At 37.2% G+C, this 13,857-nt stretch overlaps 1 protein-coding gene across 3 annotated transcripts in view; it reads right to left on the bottom strand.

Moving 5' to 3' along the window:
- Positions 1 to 13,857, bottom strand: part of LOC103082940 (CD302 antigen) — a 128,993-nt gene that overhangs the window by 739 nt on the left and 114,397 nt on the right. For all 3 annotated transcript variants that reach the window (XM_007454979.1, XM_007454980.1, XM_007454982.1), the window contains 4 exons: positions 12,455 to 12,565; positions 5,708 to 5,824; positions 4,377 to 4,550; positions 3,079 to 3,105 (listed from right to left, as the gene is read on the bottom strand). In XM_007454979.1, coding sequence (XP_007455041.1) covers positions 3,079 to 3,105; positions 4,377 to 4,550; positions 5,708 to 5,824; positions 12,455 to 12,565 — 429 coding nt within the window. The remainder of the gene's footprint in view (positions 1 to 3,078; positions 3,106 to 4,376; positions 4,551 to 5,707; positions 5,825 to 12,454; positions 12,566 to 13,857) is intronic.

Genomic DNA, 13,857 nt, shown 5'->3' with positions numbered 1-13,857 from the left:
TTCATAGTTCTACAGGGTATGTAATGAAAATACTGTGTTCCTCCTGCCCTACTACTCATCCTTAATTACCATTCCTCAAAGCAGCCACTCTTGTTACTTCTGTTATTTGCCTCCATGCATGCTTATACTGTTCTCTGATGAAAATTTTTTTAATTGTAAAATATGCATAACAAAATTTACCATCTTAACCATTTTAAAGTGTGCAGTTCAGTAGCATTAAGTACATTTACATTGTTGTGCTGTGTCACAACCATTCAACTATAGAACTTTCATCTTGCAAACCTGAAAACTATTACTAAACATTAAGTCCCCATCACCGCCCCCCCTCCCCAGCCCCTGGCAACCACCATTCTACCTTCTGTCTCCGAGGCTGACTACTCCAGGTACCTCAAATAATTAGAGCCATACAGTATTTGTCCTTTTGTGACTGGCTTATTTCACTTAGCCTAGTGTCCTCCAGGTTCATGCATGTTGTAGCATGTGTCAGAATTGCCTTTTTAAGGCTGAATAATATTCATAGTATGTATATACCATGTTTTACTTACCCATTCATCTGTAGATGGACACTTGATTTGATTCCACCTTTCTGGCTGCTGAGAATAATACTGCTATAAACATGGTTGTTTAAATTCTGTTCAAGTCCCTGTTTTCACATCTTTTGGGTATATACTGGATCATATGGTAATTCTATGCTAAATTTTTGGGGAAGCTCCTGTACTGTTTCCACAGCAGATGCACCATTTTGCATTCCCATCAGTAGTGCAGAGGTTCCACGGTCTCCACATTCTTGTCAACACTCGTTATTTTCTGTTTTCTTTTTTTTTGGTTTGGTTTGGTTTGGTTTGGTTTGGTTTTGGCTGCACCGTGCAGCATGTGGGATCTTAGTTCCCCAACCAGGGATCAAACCCGTGCCCCCTGCAGTGGAAGCACAGAGTTTTAACCATTGGACCACCGGGAAGTCCCTCTGTTTTCTTTTTCTTTCATTCCTCCCTCCCTCCCTTTCTCTTTTTTTCTCTTTCTCTCTCTCCCTTTCTTTCTCCCTTTCTTCCCTTTCTTTTTTCTTTTTGATAGATAGCCAACTTAATGAGTGTGAGGTGGTGCTTTGCTTTTTTTTTAGATGTTATATTCATCTTATAGAAGAGTGAGGATTTAACTCTCCTATATATACATGAACCCAGTGAACCCATAAACACTCCTTTCCTCCTCTTCTGTCATAGCAAGCTCCAAACTGAGTAATCATGATATTAAGGAAAAAATAAGGGCAAAAGAATAGGCATTTTATAAAAGAAGATATCCAAATGGCTAATAAATGTGTGAAGGTGCTCAACATCATTTTTCATCAGGGAAATTAAGATCACTCGGACTTCCCTGGTGGCGCCGTGGTTGAGAGTCCGCCTGCCGATGCAGGGGACACGGGTTCGTGCCCCGGTCCGGGAAGATCCCACATGCCGCGGAGCGGCTGGGCCCGTGAGCCATGGCCGCTGAGCCTGCGCGTCCAGAGCCTGTGCTCCGCAACGGGAGAGGCCACAATAGTGAGAGGCCCGCGTACCACAAAAAAAATAATAATAAGATCACTCTACATACCCATCTGAATGGCTAAAATCTGACAAGACCATCATCGGATGGACGTAGAGCAAATGGAACTTGTCAGCAGGAATTTTAACATGGTTCAGCCACTTTGAAAAATTATTTATTTCTAATAATGCTAAACATTAGCTACCCTATGGCTGTTTCACTCTCAAGGAAAATAAGAACAAAGGTCCAAAAAAAAAAGTATGAGAATGTTCATAGTGCGATCACATTCATGCCAGACTAATAATGATCAAATATCCATAGACAGGAGAATGGACAGATTATGGTGTGTTTATAAAGTAGTATGCAGCAATAAAAAAAAAAGTACAATATATATGTGCAGCACTGATGAATCAAAAAAATTCTGACTGAAAAAGTTACATTTATGTGAAGTTCAAGAACAAACAACTAACCTATGATGATAGAAATCGATAGTGGTTGCCTGTGGGGTGGATGCTGGTAGTGTGGGCATTTATTGGGAGGGGCATGCGGGAATTTTGTGGTGTGATGGAAATGTTCTATCGATTTGAGTGGTATATACATAAGCAACCATCAAGGTATACATTTAAGATTGTGCATTTTATCCTCAGTTAATGACACATCAAAAATATGGAGGTTAAAAACTGCTACACAATTTGCAAAACTTTCATAACAGGCATTCATACATTATTTTTGGGGATGCAAAATGGTACAATTTCTCTGAAACTATCAGTATTGATCAAAGTTATATATTCATGTTCAATACAGCAGTTATATTTCAGGGAATCTAATCTAAGATAAACATGTTTTTGTGCAAGGTGATTCATTCCTTGCAGCACTGTAATAATAGCAAATGTTTGGAAACAACCCAGTCGGGGTCTGGAGTTGGTAAATAATCGAATGTATCCATACAATGGATGAGTGTACAGTTGTAAAAAAGAGTGAAGATTTATCTATAGGTAATGATATGGAGAGATATTTAGACTAGTGAATTAAAAAGTAAGTCATATCTCTTAATTTGTTTATGTTGGCAAAAGAAACACTAGACATTTAAAGAAGAAACTGAATTAGTGCCCAATAAGGGTTCAGGTAGAATAGGATGGAAGGAGGCACAGTGGGAGGAGACAGATTTTTCAGTGTTTGCCTTGTACAGTTTTGCTTTTGGAACCACGTAAATATATTACCTGTTTCTTTCCCCAAAAATACATTTAGTAAGTCCTAAGACAGATTCTTCATGAACTGTAATTACAACTATAAGAAAAAAAATTTTTAACAAAAGATGAAGTCATTTCCCACAAAAACAGATAATGGAGCAATGAGGAGATAGAATTTGGTGTTTTAAAAAAATGTTCATTTCATACATAACTTGCAGATATATTTAAAATGTCAAGTCTTTCTGTATTCTTACAAAAGTTGTTCTACTTTACACTGTCATATAATTAAAGAGGTCCTCAGTACTACTTTAATATGCTAGAATCTTAATATATTCTTTCTTGTGAGAAAAATTTAACAAAAGACCATACTTACCTGATAAATATTTCTTTTCATATGGGACTAGAATACAAAAGAAAATCATAATTAATTTAAGTATGCCTTATTCTAAGAATGCTTCTAAACACTTTCAAAGTAGTTTAAAACGAACCCTTTAATAGCTCAGTATTACCCATATTTCTGTTGCTTGGTCATGTGTCTGTATTATCTGTTTTGAACTCAGTTTTTTTAAAAAAGGATGCAGAGAGTTAAAAACTCATTAGCTCAGTTGGTGGAAAAAGAATAAGGGAACTCAAGAAAAAGACAGTGTGATGAAGTGAGGGAAATAAGAGGATTTGGGTTGGAAAGTCTGTAGAAACAGTAAAAGTATACAATTGTGACCTTACCTTGGTAGTACAGACTTGCTCACTATTTCTGATGTTTTGAAGTTACAGTTTAATTAAAAATTTGGCTTATATAATGGTGCCCTGAGGCATAGTATATGAAAAGAACCAACTTTCTAAAATCCAACAAATATTGGAAGTCAAATGCTACTACCATAAAAGTGTGACTGATTAGTCAAAAACCCTGCTGAGGCGAGTTTAAAAAAAAACAAAATTGTATGTAGTTCCAGATGTAAAGAAAGGAAATAATCGGAGGCAGATGTATAGTTTTGGTTTGCAGTTGGAGTAGAAGGGGGGAATATTAAGGATGCAATGCGGGAAATGGCTGTTTCTGTCTTGTTTCAAGCAACCCAAAATCGTATTTTGAAATTTAAATAAAACAATTCTTTCTAAAACATAAAAGAACTGTCTAATGTTTAACAATAATATGAAAATATTTGGGGACAGGATAATTTTGTTCATTAGAAAGCACTGTGATGTGTGAGAAGAAAACTTATACTTTAATCCAGAGTAAATTATAAACTGTGATGCAGTTTTTCTTGGCCTAATCAAAGATGTCCTTGTACTGAATCAAATTCTTTGTACGATAACGTTAGAAGTCTGGAATCAGCCATGATTATTTTTCACCACTTCCACTGTTTAATCAAATCACCAAGAGGCTATTATAATTCCTTTGAACAACATAAGAAATTTTTGACTTCTTAGAAGCTCTAAGAATAGGCAGATAGAATAAAAGTATGCCTGGTTCACATGATCTGGCCCTACCTCTGAAATGTAATAGGATTACATATTTGACTTCCAAGAGTCTTGGGAGCAAAAACCAACCCAATATCTTCTGAAGTCTTACTTCCTCTTTATATTGAGGCACATATCACAAAGAAAATTATTTTAAAACCAGCCCTGTTTTCCCCACCTCTCTTAGAATGGAAAAAGGCCTTCAATTATACTTACTAGCTGCTTTACAAAGGGTTCCTTCCACAGAAGAAACTTCACAATTTCCTTTTTTCCAATCACCTGTCTTGGTGTGCAAAAAGGCACAGGTGTCAACTAGATCCTCGCCATCTTCTTGGTCTGACCACTTAACAAATGTCATATTTGACTTGTCAAACCACTTGAAACTGGCATCTGTCAGTTAAGGAAAAATTTTAACATTATGACAGTGTAAAATGTGTTAAAAGAAAGTCAAAGAAAGAGTCTAGCTTTATTTTTTTTAAACTTTTTGGCCACGCCTCATGGCTTGTGGGATCTTAGTTCCCTAACCAGGGATCGAACCCGGGCCCTCAGCAGTGAAAGCATGGAGGCCTAACCACTGGACCACTGGGGATTTCCTGGGTCTAGTTTTAAAGGTGGGAAGTTACTAAGATATGTCTGGTCTGAACTTCTGATTGTAGGATTTAAATTAGAAGGAGGAATATATCCTGGTTCAAAAGGTTCTGAAGAAGATCTTCTGAAGAAGATCCCATTTGTGATTTAAAAATATATATAATTTTCATGAAGAAATAGTCAAGAAAATAGTTAAAATGTTAATGGTAGGGGGCTTCCCCGGTGGCGCAGTGGTTGGGAGTCCGCCTGCCGGTGCGGGGGACACGGGTTCGTGCCCCGGTCCGGGAGGATCCCGCGTGCCGTGGAGCGGCTGGGCCCGTGAGCCATGGCAGCTGGGCCTGGGCGTCCGGAGCGCGTCCGGAGCCTGTGCTCCGCAACAGGAGAGGCCACAACAGTGAGAGGCCCGCGGACCGCAAAAAAAAAAAAAAAAAAAAAAAAATGTTAATGGTAACCTTAGTAATATCATTTCATTTTGAAAATGATTATGTACTTTCTATTTTCAACAGTGACAATAAATACATTTACATAGTATTACCCTGACAGTTGTCTATCTTTATCCTATTGTTGACACTAGTACCAATTTTTATTACCCTACCATACTATAGAAATACTGAGTCTAGAACCATTTTTTTTTTTTTTTTTTTTTAGCGGCCCGCGGGCCTCTCACTGTTGTGGCCTCTCCCATTGCGGAGCGCAGGCTCCGGACGCGCAGGCTCAGCGGCCATGGCTCACGTAGAACCATATTTTAATCCAGATGAAAGAATCAACTTTAACTTTCATATGTGACACACATTGAGCTGCTCAGGGGAAAGCTGTGGTACATGGGTACATACTGAAAATACAATACCTGGAAACCACAGGAAATAGCGAACTACAGAACTGAAGAATCTAAAAGTTATCAGTTTTACTAACATTAAGAAAAAAATGTAAGAAACAATTTAAGTATAAATATCACTTACCATCTGTGTCAAAAAACATGCCTAATAGGATATCATCTGGGCCTTTCCATTGCTTTTGCAAAGTATCCAGTATAAAAGCATTTTCTTCTTCATTATGTATGCTTATCATGTCTGCTCCTGAAATTATTTTAGGGAGAAGAAATCAGCATGTTCCCAAAATCAGTGAAAATCACATGAAGTATATACAAATTATACATTATTATAATACATTATATTTTACATACTTTTAAAAAATTAAGCTTGAAAATGTCATGCACATTTCTGAAGAGACAATATACTCATGAGAAAAGTAAAATGATAATGTGATAAACTGAACAGAATCATACTTTTTATTTCATTCACTTAGGGTTAGTAATCTCGTAAAGAACACAGAAAGAAAACATCATGGGAAGGCTGGAGCAGCAGAACACACTTCCTGCATCTCAACTTTTCACTACCCCTTCCTCTAGCAATCATGGCCCCTCCTGCCCTCAGTTCATAATTATAGGGAGGAGTAGCTCTGACCACACTGAGGAGAGCTGAAAACTACCAGGGCAACTTGCCAGAACAGTCCCAAGACCTAGTGAAGTTCAAGTAACAAGCGGTCTCTGACCTGCCTCACTTAACTGGCCACCATGTGCCTGCTGCCTGAAGCCTATGCCTTCCCGTATTTTCCTCTGTGGTCGCCCTTGGGGAAGTCCTGGTTAGGGAAAGTGATAAAGGAGGTCCTTGGTCCTTGTTCTCATTGGATAGCTGATATTTCCTGGTACTGTCTCACCTGGTTTGAGTAAAGAGCAGCAGCCACATATATTTTATGTCTCACATTTTTTAGCCTTTCAATCTATAAGCTTCATAGCAGCCTATAAAATATTAGCAATAACTTCACTTTTCCCAGATATATTTAATCTTATTTCTTAACCCAACAACGATTCTCTTGCAAATTAAAAAAAATCATTCCACTGTCTTAACTGGGTAATACTTAGGAGAAAACGCTAATGGAGTTAGTTTCTCTCATGATATTGCATGTTTTTGCAAGTGAAGAATGAATGATGACATCATAGCTTATAGCAACCAGAAATCTGGTGGGGAAGGTACATCTAACCCCTGGGAAAAATACATCCTTTCAGCTGTACTCAGCTAAATGAGAAATAAACATCAAAATGTTTCTAAGAAACATGACTTTCCAGTCTCAGTAATTTTAGAAGTTAAAATTTTCAAAATTTTCCAAGGAAAATTGATCCTAAACATTTTTAAAGTTATCTGGGAAGCTTTGGGTACTACAACTAATCCAGGTACTACATGGAGAGATGAGGAAGTCTTTCCTATTATTAAATTACATTCTTCCAAAATCATCCTGACTTAACAAAAACTTCCGAAAACTTGAGAATATTGCCTTGGATCAGTGGCTCTCCAACTTTAGTGTGCACCAGAATCACATGGAGGGCTTGTTAAAACAGCGTTGGCTCCTACACCCAGAGCTTCTGATTTAGCTGGAGTAACATGGGGCCTGAGAATTTACATTCCTAACCGGTTCCCAGATGACACTGATGCTGCTGATCCAGGGAACACACTGCGAAATTAGAGGAAACAAATAATAGGCCATTGTATTTATGACATCACTCTAAAATCAGTAACTTTTTGGTAATTAACAGATATATGGAGACAAGAAAGAACCATTAGGTCATGACGTGGTAAGAAAAATTTGTATTAGGCAATTACTTTCACATCTTTTAAAAGAGGCTTAAAAAATAAATTTAACTACAGGGGAAAAGAAAACTACAGGACCTAAAATCTCCCCCCAAACAAAGCATACTGTTAAAGAAGAAAATCAAACTGGGCAGACTAAAGCTCTGTTATGAATAAAAAAGAACAGGCAAACACCTTAATAGAAGAAAAAAAAAAAATTGGTCTCAGACTGTTAAAAAGGCAGTAGACACGTATAGAAAACAAACTAGTGCTTACCAGTGGCAAGAGGGATGGGGGAAGGGGGCAACATAGGGGTGGGGATTAAGAGGTACTATTATGCATAAAATAAGCTACAAGGATATACTGTACAACACTGGAATATAGCCAATATTATATAGTAACCAAAGATGGAGTAAAACCTTTAAAAATTGTGAATCACTATATTGTTCAATTTGTAACTTACTTAGTATTGTACATCGACTATACTTCAATTAAAAAAAAAAAAAGACAATTCACCCTCACGAAAGGAAACGTAACACAAGAAGTGTGTGAAAAATGCAATTTCACTGGTAAAAGAATGAAAATAAGAGTTTCAGACGTGCCAATTAAACAGTGCTGGCTTAGGGTGTAGAAAAATAGGAACTCATAAGTGGTTAGTTGGAGTAAAAATTAGTAAAACCTTTTTGGAGACAATTTGGCAAGATGTATGCAAGGCAATCATTGGCTCTGCTCAAATAGGCACAATCACTGATGATCATCAGATTTACAACACTGGAAGATTGGAAATAATTTAATAACCAATATTAGAGGATTAAATCAATTACGGCATATCTATGTAGAGAAATAGTGTACAGTTATTAGGAAATATGCATTCTATATTTACTGCCATGGAAAAATATTTTTAAGGGAAAATGTAGATTATGGAAATATGATATATGTACATATAGTATATACATGTATACACATATATATGTATATATACATATATATATCAAATATTTATTAAAATATATCTGCCTGAGGGGTTGGAAGTCTAGAAGGATACTCACCAAAATGTTAATAGTCATTACATTTCCTTAGGACGGTACAATTTAGGGTAATTTTATTTTTAAAATATTTGCATATGTGCTTTTCTATATAGCGACTGTGCACTGATCGTGTAATTAAGAACTTTTAAAAGAAAAGAAAAACTAAGACTGACCTTTAAAATACTTAATACTTTTTTTTTTTTTTTTTTTCCGTCGTACGCGGGCCTCTCACTGCCGCGGCCCCTCCCGTTGTGGAGCACAGGCTCCGGACGTGCAGGCCCAGCGGCCATGGCACACGGGCCCAGCTGCTCCGCGGCATGTGGGATTCTCCCGGACCGGGGCACGAACCTGCGTCCCCTGCACCAGCAGGCGGACTCTCAACCACTGCGCCACCAGGGAAGCCTCTAAAATACTTAATACTTTAATCCAAAGTTAGAATTCAGCAAGGTTCTCTCTCTCAGTCATAGCTCCATTTTCAAAAATTCTATTATGGTTTTCTTACCAGTTCTAGCTGCTATCACCTCCTGTTAAATGTCATACAGACTTTTAATCTGTTTTACCCTCGTACTTACTTGTACTTAGTTGTGAAGTGTAACCAAAATGCCATTTTAGAAAAATCCTCAAGGGAAATATTTAAATAGGTTATAATTTAGGCTTAGGTGTTCAGAGATGAGATTTTCATTCCCTTCTCTGACCTGTGTCAGCCAATGGAACTTGAATGATTTTTAACATTGCAATTTAAGTAAATACTGTATAAACTTAAATTAATATGTCAGGAAAAAAGACACACTTTAATTTTCTTTAACAAATGATAGCATAAATCCCTGAAGAACACATGTGCTCAAGCGAATTTTTTTTTTACAATGCATTACCAGTGATGCTACCTGCTGAGATGTAATTTGGGTCTTTAATTCTTTTTATGGCTAGTGACATAGCTCATACACAGATCACAAAAAGGAAAGACTGGAAATATTTATTTGTTCTATTATAATGTAAATATCTAAATCAAAGGTAAATGTTGCAAAATAAGAAAAATTTTAGCCTCTCACAATTATTTTCCTAGATGAACAGTAACAGTACCCAAAATAAGTACAAGTAACATCAAGTAAATTACCACAAAGCACTGGGAACATTTCTAAATATAGCTCTCAGCAGTCCAAAAGGTAACAAGTCACCTATTTTCTATACCCCTAATTATAGGTTTAAGATAGGATTTTGTATACCTGTGAAGATTTTATAAATCCAAATGTAAATGTCCTAGTATTCCTTATGCTTTTCCTTCTCCATATTTAGCAAACACTGAATTCATGTCCACCTACTGTTCTAAACCAAAACACTACCCTAGCCAAAAGAAGTAATGGTAATATTAACCAATTTTTGCTAATTTTCTGATTCATCAATGAGACGGATATTTCCAGAGTGGAAGCAAATGTAGAGGATGATCAAATAAATGATGAGATTATCAGAAATGTATGAGAAATTTAAAAAAAATCAGATCAGTAAGACAAACTGAATTTATAAATATTTAACTGGGAAAAAAGACATTTTTCTTTAGACACAAGATAAACTTTATAAGCAAATTTATATACAACGATTTAAAATTCCTAAGCGGCTACTCTACTTGAACAAGTAGAGTTAATGGACTTCAAATAATCAAAAATTAGGCCTTAAAGTTGCTGGGTGTTTTCAATTTCATTTTGCTTCTTTTTCTAAAAAAAAAAAAAATTAGCAAATACAATTAACTACAGTTTAGTTGTAGAGGAAGTCAGTCAACAAATATTAACTATGCCTCTGTAGAGTATGCAGTTGCTTAGCTGCTGAAGTTAAGTATTAAAGCTGGACGACGAAATCTGACCTTGTGGTTCATACAAGCTAACAGGAGTACAGGAACATGTCTTTTCTTGGCTCTGAGCCTCCAATGTAATTTGTTTATTGAAATCTGTGTTTATGTCCAAGTATACCTGACATAAATGGTTTTTTATTTTTTTTATTTATTTATTTTTTTGGCGGTACGCGGGCCTCTCACTATTGTGGCCTCTCCCGTTGCGGGGCACAGGCTCCGGACGCACAGGCTCAGCGGCCATGGCTCATGGGCCCAGCCGCTCCGCAGCATGTGGGATCTTCCCGGACCGGGGCACGAACCCGTGTCCCCTGCATCGGCAGGCGGACTCTCAACCACTGCACCACCAGGGAAGCCCCCATAAATGGTTTTTTAAAAAGAGAGAAAATAGTTGTTGGGGAAACACCCTTTAAAAAAAATCTTGTGGACTTCCCTGGTGGTGCAGTGGTTAAGAATTCACCTGCCAATGCAGGGGACATGGGTTCAAGCCCTGGCCCAGGAAGATCCCACATGCCGCGGAGCAACTAAGCCCGTGCACCACAACTACTGAGCCTGCGCTCTAGAGCCCGCGAGCCGCAACTACTGAGCCCGTGCGCCACAACTACTGAAGCCCGTGCGCCTGGAGCCCGTGTTCCGCAACAAGAGAAGCCACCGCAATGAAGAGTGGCTCCTGCTTGCCGCAACTAGAGAGAGCCCGCGCGCAGCAACAGAGATCCAACACAGCCATACGTACATACGTACATACACATATATATAAATAAAAATCTTGGAAGACCAGCAAAATTCCTATTATTCCATTTCCTTGGAGTGAAACCATATTAGCATGTTGGAAACGTCTTGTTTTCAAAGAGCCAATGTTCAACACCATTTGGCAAGTAAGGAAAATATGTATTGAGTATTACATGGCACTTCATAGGGTTTAAAACGGCTATGCCTACATTTATTCCTAAGGAAAACAATATGTACTGAGTATAGTACGTGGCACTTCTTAGGATTTAAAACTCCTATGCTTACATTTATTCCTTCTATAATAAGTGAATATGATTTTAATTAAAGCAATTTGACATTCTTCCAAAATGTTAATTGGTGGGTTGTCAGAAATTTTGATTTTTAGATAAAGGGCATTTTTATTTTTATTTTTTATTTATGTATTTTTTGGCCGTGCCCTGTGGCATGCGGGATCTTAGTTCCCCAATCAGGGATGGAACCCATGCCCCCGGCATTGGGAGCGCAGAGTCTTAACCACTGGACATCCAGGGAAGTCCCAGTAAAGCACATTTTTAAATGCTGGTGTTATGAATATGCTTAAGACAAAATTTAATGAAATAAGAGATTTTTAGATCTCACACAGTAATAAAAAGTACCTTTAAATAATCAAGGACTCTCATCTCACCATCATAGATATCTCAGTGGAAAAACATGCTAACTCACACCATCGTTTTAGTTTGAGCTGACAAGTATCACAATAAGAGGCTTAACAACAAGGATGCACTTTGGGCCAAACAGCCAAATATATAAAGAGCACCCAAGCACACCTTTTTTAAAATGACATTTTTATTTAAAAGATTTCAAAATGTGAAGTAATATTTCCCAGAGAATACTGAGCATATCATGTAGCAAATACATAGCCTTTTTTTCATTTTTATTTAACGGTTTGCTTCTTTACCACTATCTCACGTCACAGTCCCATGTAATCTAACTTCTGCCCCCACTGCATGCCTGAAACAGTACTTTCAGGGCAGAATAAGAGTGATTAAGAACGCTGGTCCTAAAATCAGACAGTCCCTGGTTTAAATCCTGGCTGTGCCAATGATCTCCTGTGTGACCTTTAACAAATAACTGAACTAGTTTTATTCTCTTGATAAAAGGAGGCTAATAATTTACTACCTGATAGGTTTGCTGTAATAATTAAAGCCAGTTAAAGTATATTATGTGCTTAAGAACAGTGCCTCACACAGAGTACTTACATTAAATACACCCTGCTCTTGCTAAGGTTCTGTCACTCTGCTTTGGGCAGTGTGGTCCAACAACTGTCTTCCAGCTCAAGGGTATACCCCAATTCCACTGTTTGTGTCTTGTGTATTACAGAATAAAAGCTGTCCATTTATTACAAGGACCAAGGTAAAAGTGAGATACGACAAAACTATTTTTTAAAGAAATTAGTGAACACTCTTTACTGATCTGTGAAAAAACAAAATAGAAAAAGCTCCTTACCATGGTCAGTACACTGATTTCTGACATCCTCTATGCTTTCTACTTTGATGGCTTCTTGAAGAAAAATGTAACAACTGTCTTGGAACTGAACCCACGTGGATGAAGGGCAGTCTATGTGGAAAAAGAGATACGCTATTAAATAACTTTAATTTCATGAATTCCTAAAGATAAAGATATTAGATATTAAATTTTCACAGAAAAAAAAGAATGGCAATTTCCCTTGTTAATTTAGCCATAAGGCTCTTGGTCTTTGTTAAACTAAGAAATTGACTAGTGTGATAGGAATTTCTTTTTCACCATTGTACGTGTGGGAAAAGGAAAATGCGCCACTGATTCCCTTCTGATTTGACAGAGCAAAGTTACAAGTCTTTAGGTGTTTAGTAGTTCAGACATGTAAATTGTAGCATATTACATATGCTAATAACCAATAAATAAATAATAACAATAAACTATCAAGGAAGGCAATAAACTATCAAGGAAGAAAACCAATCAGAATTACAAGTTTTCTTTCAAGGTCATCTTTGCAGTATATAGTAACAATTCAATTTCAAAAGTCTTAAGAGTCTTACAAGATCTTTTTGTTCAAAATATACTTTCAAGGACAGAGGAGAAAAGAAGTTGCTAGATTATGAATATTCAGACAAGTTTTCCTATTGCACAAAATACCAAGACTGATGTTTTTATGAATGTTTTAACTTAACGCTTCTTCAAAGCAGATTCTTTGAACTAGTTTTATGAAACAGAACCATATTTCTTCCTCTATTGCTGTAGAGGGTCATCTCCTTCATCTCTATCTTTTGGTGTTATTCATTATAAAGATGTGTATTTTTCAGCCTTGGCTCTGGAATTTCACTAGTTGGCATTAGAAGCAAAAGTAGGCCTGTTAAGACCTTGATTTCACTGGCCAGAATGGAGAAAGGATGTGAAGATTTTATTGAATTCCAGTGAATAAAGGAACATTAAGGCATTAACCTTCCATATTCTCTTAGGTCTGTATAGGGAAAATCACTTTTTACCTGGTTTTATTTTTGCGGGATCTCAGTTCCTCAACCAGGGATTGAACCCAGACCACAGCAATGAAATCACCAAATCCTAACCACTAGACCTAGCACCAGGGAACTCCCTGAATTACAATTTTAATATAAACAAGTAGAAGAATGGCTTACTACAAAGATCAGAATTGAACAGTCAGCTATGTTAGTCTAAATTCAACAACCTCCATTTCACTAAGCTCAGAATATGGCAGAGCCCATTCGTTGTCTCCAGTACTTGACCTCAGCTTCTTATACAGCACAGACTACAGGCCACCAAGCTACACTATCTCCCAGTCTTCTGGTGGCTTCTGGATAATGAAGTGTGAGCAGAAGTGAAATGTGCAAAAATATGCCTTTAAAAGGAAAGAG

This window comes from Lipotes vexillifer, unplaced genomic scaffold (assembly GCF_000442215.2).
Source record: "Lipotes vexillifer unplaced genomic scaffold, Lipotes_vexillifer_v1.1 scaffold293, whole genome shotgun sequence".
Classification (NCBI taxonomy): Eukaryota; Metazoa; Chordata; class Mammalia; order Artiodactyla; family Lipotidae; genus Lipotes; species Lipotes vexillifer.
The sequence above is the reverse complement of the archived record's forward strand: the minus strand, read 5'-3'. Positions and strand labels throughout refer to the sequence as shown.